General features: G+C 58.9%; 1 protein-coding gene across 1 annotated transcript in view; it reads right to left on the reverse strand.

The window, feature by feature from the left end:
• Positions 1-15,590, reverse strand: part of DOC2B (double C2 domain beta) — a gene marked incomplete at both ends in the record, with an annotated part of 28,312 nt that extends 12,722 nt beyond the window's left edge. The window contains 5 exons of the mRNA XM_080826095.1: positions 1,223-1,349; positions 1,518-1,627; positions 4,306-4,380; positions 7,386-7,465; positions 15,218-15,590. Coding sequence (XP_080682221.1) covers positions 1,223-1,349; positions 1,518-1,627; positions 4,306-4,380; positions 7,386-7,465; positions 15,218-15,590 — 765 coding nt within the window. The remainder of the gene's footprint in view (positions 1-1,222; positions 1,350-1,517; positions 1,628-4,305; positions 4,381-7,385; positions 7,466-15,217) is intronic.
• Positions 15,591-18,362: the final 2,772 nt, after the last annotated feature.

Here is an 18,362-nt window from a genome sequence, read left to right on the forward strand (position 1 = left end):
CAAATGTCTTAGTAGGAAAGAATGTGACAAGGGAATAAAATTTGATCAAATTATGCAATAAGGCAGAGCTGGGATTCTGGCCTCAGGCCGACTTGTTCCCAGGGCTGGACTCTGCCAGCCTGCACCGGCCACATGTCCCAGTGCCCAGGTCCCACCAGGGAAGGACAGGTTGGCCACTGGGCTCTGTCCTCTTGAGCTTTCCCTTTGCCCAGGCCTCTAGGGGGGAAAATGTCCTAAAAAGGGGATTGTGCCCTGAACACTGGGCTGCTGGAGGGTGTCAGGACCCTGGGGCCTTTTGGTCAATGCCTCCCAGTCCTTCTGAACAGAGCAAAGGCCTGGCATCCCAAGAGATGGGAAAAGGGAGGGGGAGGGAGGGGGAGGGAGGGGGATGGAGGGGAGACACAGATGGACAGTGTTTGGGTGGACTCAGCTGCTGCAGACAACAGGAAGCATGATTGCTTTTGACATTATTTTTTTAAAAATTGCAATTTCTAGGCAAGAATTATTTTCTGTCTCCTCGAGGTAGCTCACAGGCACCTCATGCCCATCCTGTTCTTGTCGAGCTCCGGACATCCCCAGCTGCTCCTCCACAATGAGTGACCCCGCATCTGTCCAGGTGCTTGCCCCCCCATTCTGGTAATGCCTGATCTGCCAGCACACCCCGCCAGGATCCCACACTTCTCTCCCTCCACTGGGGCTCTGGCCCAGGTTGGGTCAGGCTCGTCCCCTCACAGCCCTCCCCACACTCAGCCTCCTCTCCTTCTCAGCCTGCACCCGGAGAGAGCCGGTTAAAATAGTGAGAAACCCTTGTCCCTGCCCAGCCTCGCCCAGTGGCACGGCTCGCTCCCAGCTCCCCCGCCCACCCTCTGGTCCCCCCTTCCTAGGACCCAGTCCCATCCCGCTCCCGGCCCTCCCTCCGCAGCAGGCGTCTTGCTTGTGCCTCCCACAGGCTTACCACCTGCTGTTCCCTCTGCCAGGAGCAGCCCCCGAACCTCCATCGAAACCACTGAGCTCTCAGGCTTTCCTTCGTGACCCTGCTCACTGTTTCACATGGGCTCTGCCTGGGTCATTCACCTCGTCTGGAGTCTGTCTGCTGCCCAGGCTGCGTGAGGGTGGGCATTCTGGTCTGTTCCCCTCGCACCTGAAGCTGGGCCAGGTGTCGAGTGGGCGCTCCTGGCAGGGAGGGCCCCGCATGGCCCGTGGGGCCCCGTCACCCACTCACCGGCAGCTGTTTCTCCAGGCAGATGCTGAACGTCTTGGTGTGGTTGGCTTTCAGCTTCTTCAGGGGCACACGAGTCTCTCCGATGAACTCATTGTGACGGAATTTGTCCTCATCGCACACAGAGATCCTGGGGGACAGGAGGCATGGTCAGCTCTTCAGACACATGGGGGGCGGTGCTCCCACTTTGCTTCCAATGTTAGTAGGGATTTGGGGGGGCAGTAGGGTGAGTGGGAGGCAGGGCAGGGCCCTGCAGGTGAGGGGTGTGGGGAACAAGGAGTCTGGGGCCCTCACCCACCGCAGGGTCTTTCGAATCATGTCTTCATCCGTGATCCCGTAGTAAGTGAGGGTCTCATTCCACGTGGGGTTCAGAGTGTTTCGGAGAGTTTTCGTTCTGAGTTTATTTGCCTGGTGAGAGTGGAAAAGGTGCTCTTGGCATAGGGGAGCTCAAGAATGAGGGCCCCCAGATGGCCTTGCCTGGTCCCTGGAAACTGAATGTGCTGAGGGGAGTGAAGGTTGTTACTCTTTTTTTAAAAGATCTTATTTATGTGACAGAGAGCGAGCACAAGCAGGGGGAGCAGCAGGCTCCTCGCTGAGCAGGGAGCCTGATGTGGGGCTTAATGCCAGGACCCTGGGATCCTGACCAGAGCCCAAGGCAGACACTTAACCAAACTGAGCCCCCCAGGCGCTCTCAGCTGACTTTAAAATACGGAGATTAGGGGCACCCGGTTGGCTCAGTGGGTTGGAGCCTCTGCCTTCGGCTCAGGTCATGGTCCTGGGGCCCTGGGATCAAGCCCTGCATCCGGCTCTCTGCTCCGTGGAGAGCCTGCTTTCTCCTCTCTCTCTGACTGCCTCTCTGCCTACTTGTGATCTCTGTATGTCAAATTAAAAAAAAAATCTTCCCATCTTAAAAAAAACAAAAAAAACAAACGGAGATTATCCAGGTGACCTGGGCAGGGGCAGGCCTCACGCAATGTGATTACAGGGCCCTGGAAAGCAGAAGAGGGAGGCAGGAGAGGAGCGTCAGAGGGACACATAAGGACAGAAGTCCCAGGCAGACGCTGGTGTGGAAGATGGAGGAAGGGGCTGAAAGCCAGGGAATGTGGGTGGCCTCCAGGTGCTGGAAAAGGATGGGAATCACTTCTTTAGAGCCCCCTGACGGGACTGCAGCCTCGCCGCACCGTATTTGACCCATGCCGGAGCTGGGCCGGCCTCCAACCCGCAGCACTGGAAGACAGGACACGTGTGTTGCAAGCCACTAAAAGTTGGAGATAATGGCAGCTCTCGGAACCTTAATGCCAGAGGCTCCCCATTGCCAGGCCCCAAGTGTGTGCTGGTGGGGGCGGGGGGTCTGCAGGAGGGGCTGGGGCTGCTCTCCCGCACATCTCCTTGCTTCTGTGCTGGCCGTGCCCTCCACTTGGAACGCCGCCTCTCCTAGAAAATGCTTCTGGGCTAGCATGTCCCAGCTGCCCCACTGCCTCCCCTCCTTCCTCTGTGCTTCTCTGGCTCTCGGTCCTTGGGCTCCGCACGGTCCTGCCCGTTCAGACTCAGCGCCGTGACTGCTTCCCCTCACCCGGCTCTGAGGTCAGGCGCACCTATGTCCTGATCCCTGCTTGGTCACCTGCCAGAGCTCAGTGCAGCCCAGCAGCTTACTCCCCCTCTGCGAGCTCCAGGCTCCTGCTGTAGGAAAGGACATAATCATCCCTCTTTCTCAGTGTGTTTTTAGGAGCCTGCTTTATCGGGAGGCTGCTTTGTAGAAACCACTGCCCTATGGGGGCAATCCTGTCTGTGTGGGAGGGTCCCTAGGACTCAGCCTTCGGTATTGCCAGTTCTAGGGGCCTTGAGTCTAGGGACTCACAGCTTTTGAGCTCCTGAGTTGGGACACTGCTCTGGTCACATTACTCTCACAGCCCTGGGAGTCCTACCTGCAACAGGGGCCGTCGAGGCCTGGAGCGGTGAGCAGCTTCCCTAGGCTACCGCCCTGCCTTCCCGGAGATGGAGTTGTTGCCTGTCGGGGGCCCTCCTGGACTGGTGGGGAGCCTCGGCCCTTATACATTGGCCCATAGGGTTTGGGCCTCGGACTCAACTCGAGTCCCAGCTGGCCTGGAAGAGTCCATGGCAAAGGGGGCCCTCTGCCCAGGACGGCATTCCCATTACAGACTCTTGTCATCAGCCCATTTGAAGGGATTCCCCCAGCTCTTGGTCTTAGAAAGAGGCCGGGATGAGAACACCAGTCATTGGGCTCTGCTCCTCACGCTCCGATGTCCTCCGTCTCATGTCCCCCTGCCTCCCTCTGGTCTCCTCTCGGAAGCAAAGCTGCTAGTCCCTCGTTGACCCCCATCCCCTCCCCAGCAATGGGGTCCACATAACCTGCCCCTTGAAAAGTGTGGGTCCCAGACCCAACTCTGAAAAGATGTTCTAACCCTCCCTCCCATGAAATTAAGATTTAAACACCACTGACCTGTAAGACACATGTAAGAATGTCTAAACAGTTTTGACTTTCCAGTGCTGAAGGTCACCTTGATGCTTTTGCTTAATAGCAAATCTTTTCTTAAAAAATTTCTTTTTTCCTAGGCACCCCACGTGCTTGGTCGGGCTGCTGGGTTACCTAGTACAGGAACAAGGGTTCTGTGGCCCAAGAACTGGGCAGAATCTATCTACTCCATCCTCCTTTGTGGGGTGTCACAGGGCAGCCCATCAACATGTTAAAGACTCTGATAAGTCCTAGAGTAAAGGAACCTGTTTAACAAGGCTTCCCGGTGTTATCTGGCCATAGAGCCCTTTATTCCCCCAAACATAGTAACCTCCAGTCGAGTCTGCTTCTTATAAAATGCTGGCCTAGAATTCTCTGGAGGGTTTCCCCAGTTCATCAGGCAAGTAGTGCTGATCGGAGGGTCACAGGAAGCCTGGGGGCTGTGGGGCTGACCAGGTCCGCTGAGTGGCGGTGAGTCACTGAGGTCCCATCAGCTGGCTTGGTCTGGGAGGGGGCACGGGAGATGTGTGCCTCCCTGCGTGTGCTGAGCTCAGCCGGGGCCCCAGGCACTGCAGTCAGTGCTGTTTGGCAGGCCCTGGGGCGGACCCCTCACCTTACTGGCTCCTGGCAGCAGGTGCAGCTTGACGTAGGGGTCTGCCAGCCCGTTGTGGTCCATCGGCTTCAGGCCCTGAGTGGAGGGGAACGGCAGATAGTGTGAAATGGGAGCTGGAGACACAGAGCAGCCAGGGCCTCCGGGCACCTCGCTGGGCATGCACCCCTTGTCCCCATGCCTCCTGGCTGGGTCCATTCAGGACCCTCTTTGCAGAGGTCCTCTGGAGCCCGTGCTCTCAGAACAGGGAAGATGGCTCAGTGTTGGTGTGCTCCACCCCCCCCAATGTCCTGGCCCTGGGACAGGGGTCTCAGGGTGTCTTTGTCAGACCAGCCTTTCTCTTTCTAGTCTCCCTTTCGTGGAGGCCAAGTGACTCCCCCTCTTCTGAAGGAGGTCCTCATTATCCTGCTTCGGGGAGACCCTTCTTTTTTCCAGATTCCCCTTCCCCCATTCCCCAAATACGGGGACTTCCCTCACTGACCCTACGTCCACGTGACCCTCCGTCCACTCACCGCCAAGGTTCCCCTCTTTACCACAGGAAAAGGTTCTGGGTCCTGGAGACCAGCCTCAGTTTCTCTCTGGATCTGCCACAGCTCCCTGCTGGCCTGAATCCGAGGAGGCCAGACAGCGTGGCTGGCCACAGAGGGTCCCTCCACAAGATGGCACCCCTCACTAACTTGGAAGGACCAGTCAAGTGCGCACAGCCAGGGAACCAAGGGAACCGAGAACAGACCGGGGCAGAGGGGGGCTTAGCTGACCTCATGACTGCTCTGATCTCTGAAAATTGTGCTCTTTTTCTTCTGCGGCGGTTCGCAGGCGTGCGGGGCAGCAGCATCACGGAAGAACTGCCCAGCCAGCCTCCCAGGAGAACGGAGGCGCTCACCCCCCACCTTGGTTTGGTCTGAAGAGCGGGGGGGATAGTAGGGGCTGAGGCAGGAGGTGGGGGCCTCCAATCCCCCCTGCGGCTCTGCTTCTGGGAAGGAGCATGCAGGCCTCAGAGCCAGGCTGACTGGGGCCCAGATCCCTGCTCCTGCTCGCTTAGCCGGGGAAGGGGCGGAGGTGCTCTGTCCCCAGAGCCTCAGCTTTATCGTCTATAAAAGGGATTACTGGTTCCCACTTCCCATGAGTGGTCCAGGAGTGGAGGTGGTGATGGTGACGCAGGGCTTGACCTTAGGCCATTTGTGCCCCTTCCCGACATGTCAGGCCCCTTGAAAGATGCCAGAAATGTGGTGGAGGATCAGCGTAGGGCTCTCTGAGCTGTGTGGGAGCTGCTGCGGTTCCGCGGCCACGTGTGCCCCTCATGGTGAGGAGGTGGCCCTCCCGGACTCAAGTCCCTCCTGTCGCTGTCACCACCTGTCCCTTAAACGTGCCCAGGACTGGCCGGGCGGTCAGCGCTGTCCCAGTCCCTCCAGGCCTGAGCTCCCAGGTGTCTGTGTTTGTGTGGGCAGGGCTGGGCGCCCGCCACCACACAGTCCTCCAGGACGGTGGCTGGGACTGAGCGCTTACAGGGCTTGCAGCCACCACTCAGGAGGGGTGATGAACCTGGTTTTACAGATGAGGAAATGAGCTGCTCTGCTTCCCTGCAGGGTAGTGGCCAAGAAGGGCCTGGCTGCACAGCCTCTGGCCTTCCCCCAGAGCTCCTCAAGGGGCTCTACCTGTCAGCCCTGCCTCAGCCTCCTTAACTCCCTCTGGCTCCCACCCAACCCCCATCCAGAGCTGCAGTTCCTCCCATGCCTGCACCAGCCCCTCCCCTGCAAAACCGGAACTAAGCAGAGAATGACCTGGAGAACAGGGCCCTTCTATGGCTCAGGGTCCTCTCCTCCCCCACCTCCAAGGTCTTGGGTGACACACCCCAAAAGACACACACATGTGCACACATAGACCCATGTTCCCCCCACCCCCAGTACAACCCCACAGTCCTTCTAGAGCCTGGGTAGGGAAGGCAGGACACACAGCACAGAAGGGGCCTGGTGTCTGGGATGGTGCCTGGCAGCAGATGCCCATTCCCAGTTCTCAAGCCTGGACAACCTCTACAAAACTAGGGGGAGGGAGAGGGAAAGGGCTCTGCCCGGGCCCTGCAGGCTGCCCTCCACTTTGGCCCCCCAGCCATGGAGTCACAGTTCTCAGCTCCTTCCCAAGAGGCAGGTCTGGAGCCCTGGCATCACAGCTCTGGCAGCTTCCGAGGGGAGGGCAGGGCCAGGACGGCTGGTGGGGGCCTCTGGGGTGCCTGAAGCAGACACCGCTGTCTACCACAGTGGCGGTCCGGTGTGCTGGCCCAGGCGGGTGGGGGCAGTGGACACAGAACCAGGCAGCCGGCCCCTCAGGGTGGGCAGAGCCCTGGCTGGGGTGCTAAGGGGCACAGAAGCACACAGCGGGGACGGACGGTGGGGTCTGGGCCCAGGTGGCTCTGGGGGCTCTGGAGGGGGCTCTCCAGGGCCCTGGAGGCTCCTTGCTCTGAGCCTGAGCCAGACCCCTCCATGGCTCTACTGGGAGTCCTACTAGGCCGCGCTACAGCCCTTACCTTGCACGAGAACATCAACTTTGGCACCTTCCTCCCAGAGGGATGGATGCGGGGGGCGAAGCGAACAGCATGGCTAAAGAGAGAGCTGAGGCCCACCAGCCCAAAGGTGGAGATGCTCCGGCTCAGGCCCAGAGACCCGAGAGCCAGGCTGGGGCCCTGAGCCCACAGGACAGGACTCTCCCGCCTGGAGGAGTCTGGGGTGCTGGGAACGTCAGGAGGCCAGAGGCAACGGGTCCAACCCCCACTCGGCCACCAGGACAGACCTGTCGTCGCCCCCCTTCCTGCCCCCTTCCCCCAGCCCCTACCCAGCTATGCCCCCTGCTCTTCCGCCTTCCTTCTCTTTCTCTTCCTGCTTTTTTGTTCTACTCCTTCCCTGAATGTCTATCCAGTAGGGGTTTTTTAGAGCAGTGAATTAGGCAAGAATTCCCTCCCTGCCCTGCACAAGCAGATGCCACAGAGCCTGGACAGGAACCAGTGGGGAGAACAGGCCTTCGGACCTCAGCCCCTCACCTCCACCCAGGGCCCTCGACCCCGGGGACCGTGGGGGCCGGCGGGGGCCTACCTTGGCCTTGCTGATAGTGCAGTGGAGGGCGTTGTTCTCCTGGTCATAGAGCAGGCTGAAATCCAGCGTGCCCAGGGCAGCTGCGGACAGAGGGCTCAGGTCACACATTGGCCGCACGGTGGGTGGGGGAGGGTCGCCCACGCACAGCCGCACAGCGCCTACCATTAACAGAGCACCTACTGCATGCAATCCCTCCGCCCAGTCCCCCAGTCCTGGGAAGTGAGCACTAGCCCCCTCAGGTTCCAGAGGAGGGAGGAGTGGAGGCTCAGTGAGGGGAGCTCAGCCCCTGAGTGGTGCTGGGGTGCCTGGCCCGTGGCTAGTCCAATGTTGTACTCCCCCGTACAGGACACTCAGCTAAAGGTTCCCGTCTTCCTGCCCTCCTTGTACAACCGCCAGTCTTGGCTCCATGCCTCGGTTTCCCTGACCCGTTAAATGTCACAAGGCGGGGGCACCTGGGTGGCTCAGTGGGTTAAGCCTCTGCCTTCAGCTCAGGTCATGATCTCAGGGTCCTGGGATCAAGCCCGGCATCGGTCTCTCTGCTCAGAAAGGGAGCCTGCTTCCTCCTCCCCCTCTGCCTGCCTCTCTGCCTACTTGCAATCTCTCTCTGTCAAAGAAATAAATAAAATATTTTGGAAAAAAAATTTCACAAGGGTTGTGTGAGAGGGCCTTGAGAGAAGCCCTGGGGCCCTAGCCGGGCTGACTGGCTGATCCACCCCCAGCAAACCTCAGGGCTGCAGCTCCCCAGTCTCTCTGGTCCCTTGGGGGTCCTGGGGCAGGCAGCAAGGAGGCAGCTAGGTCCTGGCACTGCTCCCGGCCAGCCTCTTAAAGGCAGCAGTCGATTCCCTAGGGCTGGGCGGAGCGTTCAGCGGTAATTGGGTGCACCTGTAACCCTCGGGGGGCAATCACACAGGGCAGCTGTGGCCGGCCCTGTTCACGTGGCTCCTGGCGCAAGGGTGGGGGTTGCAGGTGCGCGGGCAGGCCTCAGGGGCAAGCCTTGGACAGCAAGTTGCGCACTGACAGGAAGTCTTTAGAAGCCCAGATCCTGCCAGACTGCTGGGCTGCTCAACTGGCATCCACTCATTCATTCATTCATTCTTCTTTACCAAGTCTTAGTATAATTAGGTGGACTCCAGGAATGAAAACATCCATAAGGCGGGGTTCCTGCCCCAAGGAATCCTATGCTATCCTGCCCCATGGCGTAATGGGAGAAACAGATGAAAAGAATCAGCCCTAGCAGAGTCTGGTGAGCCAGGAGTGATAGGGGTTCAAGGGATACGCCTTGCCCGGCTGTGAATGGTGGCCACCAGGGAAGGCTCTCTGGAGGAGGTGATGCTTCATCTGGGCCATGAAAGATGAGTAGGAGTCGGCCAGTGCACAGGGGTGCTCAGGGGGAAGGGCATCAGGCTGGCTGGATGAGGGGGGCTGGGCAGCTGGGCAGAGGCTGGGGGGAGGGCGGGGCTCTGTTCTTCCAGCCAGGGGCACCCAACATGGTTCTAGATTCATGCTGAGCTCAGCCACGCTCATCTCTTTACATCTGGTCCAGGGCTGCTTTTGCGTGACAAGGCCGGAGCTGAGTAGATGCCGTCGGCCTGCAGATTCCTGGGCTCCTGTGGAGGTGGCAGGGTGGGGGGGGGCGGTGCTGGCATGGCAGCATGTGGCTTTGTGGAGAAATGGGCAAGTGAAGGCCCATGTGCGTGGAGCTGCCCTTTATTCCGAGGTGCGGGCACTGAGCTGCATGTCTTGCTCCCTAGCTACTGAGACAGGGTTAGGAAGGCACCGGGCTCATCTCTGTCCTTGCACATGTGGGGTACCGAGACCGGCCCTCGGACACCTCATCCCGGCGGGGGTCAAGTCCTGGCCACATGCCGCCTTGCTGTGTGACTTTAGACAGCATTTGTGCTCAGTTTCCTCATCTGCAAAATGGAGACACGATAGTATCCACCTCATGGCATCGCGCTGTAACAGCCCCTGGGGTACAGAACACGTTCAGTACGTAATTATAGAAGGAGCAGACCCATCCAGGGGATTTTCCTAGATAACCGTACTTGCCCCCTGAGACGCCTTCTGGAATGAACTTGTTACAAACTGGATCACTCCCCTCCCAGCCTTTGTGAAGAGACTATACAAACGGTCCCTTACACCCTTCTGCATGACCTGAGTCATCGCTGTGACCACGATGACCGTTCTGGGTGTCACAGTGGCGGCCCAGATCCGAGGATCCCCAGCGAGGTTTTCCGAGGTTTTCTCCATTTTTCTGCCTCCTCCTTTGCCATCAGCTTGAAACTCCTCTTAGAATACTTGCCTCTGATTGCTCAAGCACCCCGCCTGCCTTTTCAATAGTCACTTGTTTCTTCTACACAACCAGGTGCGAATACTTGCTAGAATTGTGCCCAAACTCTGAGTCAATAGGCCTCAAGCAGAGCCCAAGTTGCTTTTCCTGAGTCGAGTCCATGTGCTTTGGTGCCAACCGTACCTGGCCCTTTGCGGCCTGCATCAGGGCTCCCACCTGTTCAGGTGGGCAGGTGCGGGGGTGCCAGAAGGGAGGTATCACCATGCCCATCACAGCGAACACAGCCATGGGCCCAAGATTCTCCAGGTCCATGCTTTGATGATATTTTCCAAAGCCGTTGGCTTGGCGTGACAGTCAGTTGGTCTGCTGTTCTGTTCAGGCCTACCCATGGCTTGTTCTCTCAAGACGTCTGTCTCCAGAGAGGAGGGACCCTGCCTCAGCCATACCAGTGACATCAGCGAAGAGGGCATGTTCAGTCCACATGGCTGGTCCCATCGAACCAATCTGCCTTCCAGCTGTTCACAGGCGCGGGGATTTGGTGATGCCCATGTGTTAAGATACACACCCCCCAATCCCTGCCCATTTCCCACTCTCAGAGAAGGTCAGCCAGCCAGACGGTGGAGGTCACCTGCTCCCCACTGGGAAACTCAGACCCTGGAGAAGAGAGGAGCCCCTTTTGCTGGCGCTGCAGGCATCCCTGTTTAAGGAGGGCTGATGCGGCTCAGTGAAACCGACACCCGTCATCCATTCCCAGGAAGGAACAGCGCACCCAGCGCCCCTTCACGCGATGTATGATTTTTTTTTTTTAACTCCAATGGTGGTTTTGTAAGAAATAATAGTTTATTAATAGAAGCACGGTCACCATTTTTAGAGATCTGCTGGTGGTGGAGCTCTCTTAGGGATCTTACAGTCCAATGTCTTCATTTCCCATTCAGAGAAATGAGGCTCAGAGAGGGGAGGTGACCTGGTCAGGGTGGCCCCGCAGAACTGGACACAGAATCCAGGTCTCTTCACTTCCATCCTGACAGTTCCTGTCTTAAGCCTAGTGGCTTCCAACATTTTTTTTTTTTTTTTGTCTGCTACTTTGTGAAGCTGAAATCTTAGGGGGATGCCACAGAGAAACAGAAAAGCAGAGCTGCTCTCAGGGACATGGGGGAGGGGCAGTGGCTGGGCAGCCATCCTAGAGGGACCTCTGAGTTGGAAACGCAGCTGTGGGCTTGTGGTGCAGGTGAGGAGGCCCCTAAGGGTAGGCAAAGGGGATTGTCTGCGTGAGCCACGGGGTCCTGCCCTCCGCCCACAGAAATCACATGTCCTGGCCAAAGTTTACATCCTTGGAAAAATAATGAGGGTTGGTCACTAATGGGCCTTGGAGAGTTGTCACCCGCCTGTCGATAATTATAGAGCTTTAATGGGGCTAATTCAGAGAAAATCAGGCCCAAGCCCCAGCCGGTTCCTCTAAGGCCAAACACCCCTTTACTCTGCTGATGGAGACTGACAGCATCATTCTGACCTTGGTTTGTACCTGAACCTTCCTCACCCATATACCCTTGGGAATAGGATATTGGTGCTGGTTGTTTTCTTCCTTCCTTCCTTCCTTTCTTCCTTTTTTTCTCTCTCTCCCTAAGAAAAATGTCAGCCTCACAAATAGTTTTTAAAAACTGTGGCAAGAACCACAGAAAATTGGTCAAGCCTGAGTTGAAACCATTTCATAGTTGGGGAAACTGAGGCACCGAACCAAGCACTGCAGGGGGTACAAAAAAGAATAATGAGTCATCTGTCCCTGCTTCTCTGGAGCTCAGAGGCAGAGAATTAGAACTTTGGGACCCTCAGAAGTCTGTTCATTCTCTTGCTTTCAATTATTCAAATGTTCACCACTGCCTCCTGGACTCAGTTTAACCTCCTCGGTGTAGCATTCAAGGGCTTCTATGATATGACCACTCTGGCCTCATCATGGAACTTTTCCTCTTGCTTCAGCCTCTTGACTATGGCACCTCTGCTGGGCTGTTTCCTCCACCCCTACCCTTGCACGTAGCAGTCCCCCCACCAGGAGCACCTCTCTTTCCTCCTTCTACTTAGCCAGCCTGCTTCCTCCTTTCTCCCAGGCTCAGAGCAGAGCCTTCTCTGTGGGTAAACTCTGTGCAAAACAGCACTTCCCATTTGGCTTCCTGCCTCCCTGTTGTCACCGCTGGGCTACTTGCTCATCTTGGTTTCTCTGAACTCCCTCCTGTCAGAGACCAAGTCTCAGGCATCCATGAATCTCGAACAGTACCTGACATACAGCTGGTCTTATAATGTTGGGTACCTAAAATTATGGTTTGAGAGCAACATGTCTGGGCTCCACGGAAGGGGATGCAAAGCCAGCAGGGACTGGGAACCGCTCCCAGCTGAGGGCCTTGGGGACAACACTTCCTCCACTCCATCCCTGCCTCCAACGGCACCACTCCTGACCCCACCCAGCATGAATCATGCAGAGGCAGGTGTCCGCACGGGCATGTGATGCCATTCTGGCCAATGGGACAGAAGGACAGGTCTCCTGTGGATGCTGGGAGAGCTTTCCTTGCTTTTCAACTGAGATATGGGCAAGGAAACTTGTCCTTGTCAAATTGAAGATCTTATGGTTACATGTGACACCTGGACCTGAAACGGGCACCCGGGACCAGGAGGGAGGACACCCGAAGGAGAGCAGAGCGTGGCCGAGGGGAGAGGTGGACAGAGCCATCACCTTTGAGGATGCCAAGGAGCCACTGCCTACACTTATCTGGGTGTCACGTGATCCCAATTGTCCCCATGGTTTGACACACTTGGAATTTTCTGTTACTTGCAACCCAAACATTCTAGTCCTTACAGCTTGGAAGAAGGACCTGGGTTTCCATAGGTGGAGGCTGGGAGGGAGACTGTGGGCAGGGGAGGAACACGTGCAGATGGTGGGGCCCAGAGCCCAGCTGGGGGACAGCAGGCAGCGGAGTCCAGCTTGGCCAGCCCATACTGTGGACCAGTGGGAGGGAGGACACGTCTAACCCTGACATTGACTGCCTTTGGCCCCTATTAGATCAGTTTGGAACATGTGAATTTGATGCTTGGGTCCTGAGGTGACTTAATAAAGGACGAGATTTAAAGAGAAGGGGGAAAAAAGTTGAGTAGATAGTCTTTCATTCTCAGCCTTGGACAACAGAGCAACCGCCCTAATTTCTTTTTGTTAGAACAGAGATAATCCAATAATTAGGGCAGCAAATAGCATAACCCTGGCTAAAGCCGTAAGGAACCATCTGGCTTGAATCACTTAGGCTAATTCTAGGGATCTGGTTGTCAGAGCCTAGAGGGGGCCCGGGCCTGGGGTATGGGCTAGGGAGCAGTTCCGCGGCAGAACCTGGTCCCACCACGGGAAGGAGCCGAGACTTCTGTGTTCCTGTGTCTGCAAAGTCTGCTCAGTGGCTGATGGGATCCAAGCCTGGGGCGGGCTGCTCCTTGAAGGGGATGAGGGGGCCCAGGCTAGCCCTGGTTCAGCCACACACCCTCCTCCTTAGCTCTTTTCAGCAGACTGCCTGGTGATATGAGTGTGGCCAGCCCTCCGTCTGGGTGGGCAAGGCTGTGTCCCCCATGGCCTTGTGCTGCCGACCTCAAGTGAGTCTGTTCCCTGTGAGGACGCGTGAGCTCCCTGGGTCCCGAGCCCCGGTCCCGTTCCCCTTTGCCCCACTCTCTGCTGCTGGGACAGTGCTCAGGGAAGGAAGGACTGGAGTCAATGGGCTGGAGATGAGGCAGCGGCCTGAGTTTGGGACTTTCAAGCCTCCTTCTTGCCGGGGGGGTTTAGGGAGAGTCCAAAGAAACGACAGGATTTCTCACCACGTAACAGTGTGTCATCAGAGGGCCCTTGGTGGCACCAGGAGGGGTGCCTGGAGTTCCTGTGGAAGCTCTGTCCTGCCCCGTTCACTCTCTTGGTCCAGCAGGAAAGATGCTGGAAGGGTAGCAAGTTCCTTACCCTTTCTTCCGGAGGTGGCTTTGGGTTCAGGGCATCCAAAGTGGTGACTTGGGTCCCAGTTAGAGCCTGCCCAGATGCACAGCAGGTGAGGGGGTGCTATGTGCCCAGGGTGCCAGGAGCGGGGCAAGGGGGTGTGGTGGGAGAGATCCAGGCACAGCCGTGAGGGCATAAACTCTCCGGACCCAATTTCCCAAAGCTGGCAGGAAAGTGAAGGGAGAGGACTCCTCCCCACCTCCAGGCACCGGAGGGCAAGGCCTCAGTACACCCGGTGTGGGCCAGAATGAGGAGGTCCAGGCCCAAAGAAAGTGCGCAAGGGACAGTCCCCTCCTCGGAGGGCGGACAGGCCTCCCTAGGTAGGACGATGAGAGGTGGGCCGCCTCCCCCAGTGGTGCTGGTAATCTCCACCTTCAGCTTCCAGAGACACATTATCTGCTTGGGGAAACTCCAGGCCCCCGGCCCAAGGCCCATATGAGTCCCCAAACCAGGCGCAGCCACCCTCGCTGCACTGCACGCGGGAGGACCCGGCCGAGCGTCCCTCGGCTAAACCCGTGAGAGACCCCTGCCCAGAAAGGTCCACCTTCCGGGCCGGGCTGGTGTGGCCGATTTGAGAGTGACGTGACTGGGGCTCCAGGGGGGCTGGAGCCCTAGCGAGCAGCGCTACCTCCAAGCCCCACCCCCATCTCGCGCCAACCCCTTCCGAACCAGGCGGCAACCTCTTTGGCCTCGGTTTCCCCTCCACTCCCGGTTCCGGCGCGGCAGGCACCTTAGAGACCGGAAAGGCGAGGAACGCCCGCTGGTCCGGCCCGGCCTTGGCCCGGGGGGACCCCCGGCGCTTGCCCCCTCCCCGGGGCTCAGCCCGGGAAGGAGGAGGTGCGGGCTGGGGGCCCTTCCGGGAGGTGGAAAGCGGGCGTAACAGGTGGGCGAAGGTCGGCGGCCCGGGACAGAGCCGCGGCGGGGTCCACGGACGCGGGAGCAGGAACCGCCAAGGTTTTTCCAAAGGACAAGCGGCCCCGCGGTCCTCCGGTGCTCGGCCCGGGCGCCAGCCGAGCCACTGCGCTCTGCGGGCCGCCGGGCCCATTCGGGAGGCCGGCCCGGCCCCAGCCCCCGCGCCCTCGGCCTCCCGCCCGAGCCCGGCCCCTCGGCTGAGAGGCCGGCCCGCAGCGGGCTCCCGGGCAGGGAGGACCGCGCGGCAGGCAGCAACTGGTGTCTCCCCGGGGCGCAGCTCCGCCCTTCCCGGAAACAAAAGCCGCCGCCCGCACCGGAGCTCCCCGCCGGCGGGCCGAGAGGGGGCGCGGCGCGGGTTCGGAGAACCGGGCCCCGCAAATGGGACGCCCTCAGGGGGCGCCCCCAAACTTCCCACCTCTCCAGTGCGGGTCAGGGAGGGGTCGGGGCTGGGTCTGCAAGGCGCGCGGAGGGCGCACGGAGCAGGCGAGGGGCCGCTACAGGCGGGGGTGGATGCCGGCGAAAGGGGAGACCGCAGGGGGCCGGGGGACCCGCGGGGTCGGGGGAGCGCGCCGGAGGCCGGGCCGGGGGAGGGGGCAGCAAGTCGGCGAGTTGGAAACTTACTGCAGTCGTCGGACTCGTAGCCGTCGGCGTCGGGCTCGTCCTCGGGCGGCTTGGCGGGCGGCCGCGCGGGGCTGGGGCCGGGGCTGGGGCCCGGGCTGGCGCCGTAGGCTCCGAAGAGCTGGTCAACATCCTCGTCGTCGTCGCGGGCGCCGTCGGAGGGGCTTCGGCGGCCAGCGCTGGCCGCGGCGGGGCGCGCGGGGGCGTCCTGGGGCGCAGCGGCGCGGGGCCCGGCGTCCGGGGGCAGGCCCCGCGGGAAGCGGGGGAAGTAGTCGGATATCTGCTTGATGGGCCGGATTGGGCCGGGGCACACGTCGATGGCCATATGCTCCTGGATGCTGATGGTCGCCTTCTCCCCGCGCCGCCGGAGGGTCATGCAGGCAGCGCGGCCCCACCCGGGCGCGGCCCGGCCCCGGCCCGGCGCGGCCCCGGCCCGGGGTGCGGGGTGGGGGGGTGCGGCTCAGCAGGCCCGGCGGGGCGCGGCGAGGGCTGAGGGCATCGCCCGCGGCGCCCCCGGACGGTCCTGATGCGGCTGCTGCCTGCTCGGCGGCGGCCGGCTAGTGAGTGCCGGGGGCCGGCAGGCGGGGGGCGGGCCCAGCCCGCGTCACCCGGCAGCAACCAAGCAGTGTGAGTGTGCGGGCTGCGCGGGCGGGCGCGGAGCGGAGCGAGCGGCGCCGCACTCACTCGCGCTGGCACCGGCGCGCGCACACCCGCGGGCACCGGGCGCCTTCCACTCGTGCACACCGGCAGGCCTGCCAGGAAGCCAAGCGGGGAGCCGCAGGACGCACACTCGCACGTTCCCGCCCGTGCCAGCCCCCTGTGGGGTTCTGTTCGCTCTCACAGGACACACGCGGGTGTGCCAGATCTCACTCCAAGCACACAGGAGCGTGTGCAGACGCTTGGCAGAAGCGTCCACCGGCTCACACTTGCAGGACATATACATGAACATGTATCCGTACAGGGCTGGTTGAGGTTGCTGTGGTACCCTACGCCCCCAGCACACACCTGCCTAACAGGATACACAAACACCCCCTTGGAAGTGATCGGGGACTCAGAGCACAGCTCTCCCCCCTCCCCACATTTACAGGACTCATGGCCATACTCCTAGGAGTGTGGGGACAGGTTGCTGACATGCTAGGAAGACATGTACATCCTTAGTGGTCCAAGGTCATTGTAGGCACAGTCTGTTCACACTTCCTCTCAGGTCACATACAAGCACACACTCTCTGTAACCCTGAGTCAGTCCCTCACTTGGTCAGTGGAGGACCCTGTCTCCCCCCTCTCCCCATGGGGACGGGGTGGGTAAAAACCTTGAACACAGGCTGTGGTCTGGAGAGGGTCCTGGGCAGAAGACCCCTTCCCAGTGAGTGGTGGATGAGGCAGAGGTGAGGAGGCAGGGCCTTGCCTGCACAGGGCCTCAGGCTCCCCTACACAGTCAGAGAACTAAACAAATCTGGACAGCCCAGCCCCAGTGCTTTCCGAGAACAGAGCTCTGTTGGGAATGGCTGCTGCTTATACAGGTGTGTCTCCAGACAGCCTTGGGCCAGGGCAGAATCCTGTTTACTCCCTGGTTTCTAGGGACGTACCAGAAATGCTTATCTTCTAGGCTGGGTCCCTTCCACGAGTCTGAGTGAGGGGTTCCAAGCCTGTGTCCCTCCCTCCACCATAACCCCTTGAAAGGGTGGGGAGCAGAGAGAAGAGAGAAGAGGCCCTTTCTCATTACTTCAAGCTGCTACATTCTGAGATCTTCGATGTCTTTGAATCTCAGTTTTCTCATCTGTGAAATGGGGCTAATTTCTACCCACCAGCCTTATGGTGAGACCCCTGCTAGCACAGAACACGACAGAACAGAGGTGCTCGATAGGGTTGACTTTCTCTTCTCCCTTCCCTGGGGAGCCAAGTCTCACTGGTGAGAAAGGATGGAGAACCACATGCTGTCTTGGGTCGGTTCTGCCCTGGATGGTGACAGTCACTGTGCTGTATCAAGAACGTTCACAGCGCTCACTGCATTGATTCTTCACATCACGCCACGTTGTAAACAGGATATACGTTCTCGTGTTCAGGTGAGGAAATCAAAGCTCCGGCGCATGGACTTACCCACAGTGATGCCGGCTTTAGCAGAGCTGGGATGAGAAACCCAGTTGTCCTGACACCTCCTCCTCTGTCTCTTCCTCCCCCACCCCTACAAAGCTCCAGGGGTCAGAGCAGAGCTGGAAACACAGGTTAAATATTGTCCCCCAGAGCTCTTCCTGAGCTTCCGGGATGGAGACAGCCAGAACTCAGGAGGAAGAGGAGGGGAAGTGGGAGGGGCCAATAGTCTCAGGGGTTACTGTGGGAATGAACTGGCCTGGGGGCCCCCTAAGGACCATCTGGGATCCTGATAGGAGAAAAATTCAGCCTTCGAGGAGTCAAAGGCCAAGGGAAGGACAGAAGAGCCTGGAAGCCTAACATAGTGGATTTCTCATTCCTGGGAATGCTAAGGGGATTCGTCCTTAAACAGGCACAGAGTGACTTCTGTCCCGAGGTGGCTGCTTCACAAAGTCATTATGTAATGATACGGGTATTAAAATACAGACACACTGAAGCATCGTTTCATAATTCTTTCACTTGAGGAGAGAGAGAGTGCTGTCATCTTTTCACAGTTGGGGAAACTGAGGCTTCAGGAAGGCAAGTGACTGGGAATGAGAGTGGATATTCTGACCCCTGACCCTGTGCCCTTTTGACGTCAAAGGTATACCTCTGGGGGTGCCTGGGTGGCTCAGTTGGTTAAGCATCTGCCTTCTGCTCAGGTCATGATCCCGGGGTCCTGGGATCGAGCCCCATGTGGGGCTCCCTGCTCAACAGGGAGTCTGCTTCTCTCTCTCCTTCTGTCCCTCCCCTTGCTTGTGCTCACCCTTTTTCTCTTTCTAGTAAGTAAGTAAGTAAATAAATAAATAAATAAATAAACACAATTTTTTTAAAAAAAGAAAAGAAAAGGAATATCTCTGTGCTCACTGGGTTGGGGATAGAAGGGCACTGACCTCTCCTTCTGGCTTCTTGACCTTCTGTGGGTCTGGCTTTTTGGAGGATCAGCTCACAGCTTTTGGCTCTGCAGGTACTGGCTCTCAGAGGGTCTGAAAGAAGTGGGGAGGGCCCAGCCTCCAAAGCA

The sequence above is a fragment of the Martes martes genome, assembly GCF_963455335.1.
Source record: "Martes martes genome assembly, chromosome: 16".
Lineage (NCBI taxonomy): Eukaryota > Metazoa > Chordata > Mammalia > Carnivora > Mustelidae > Martes > Martes martes.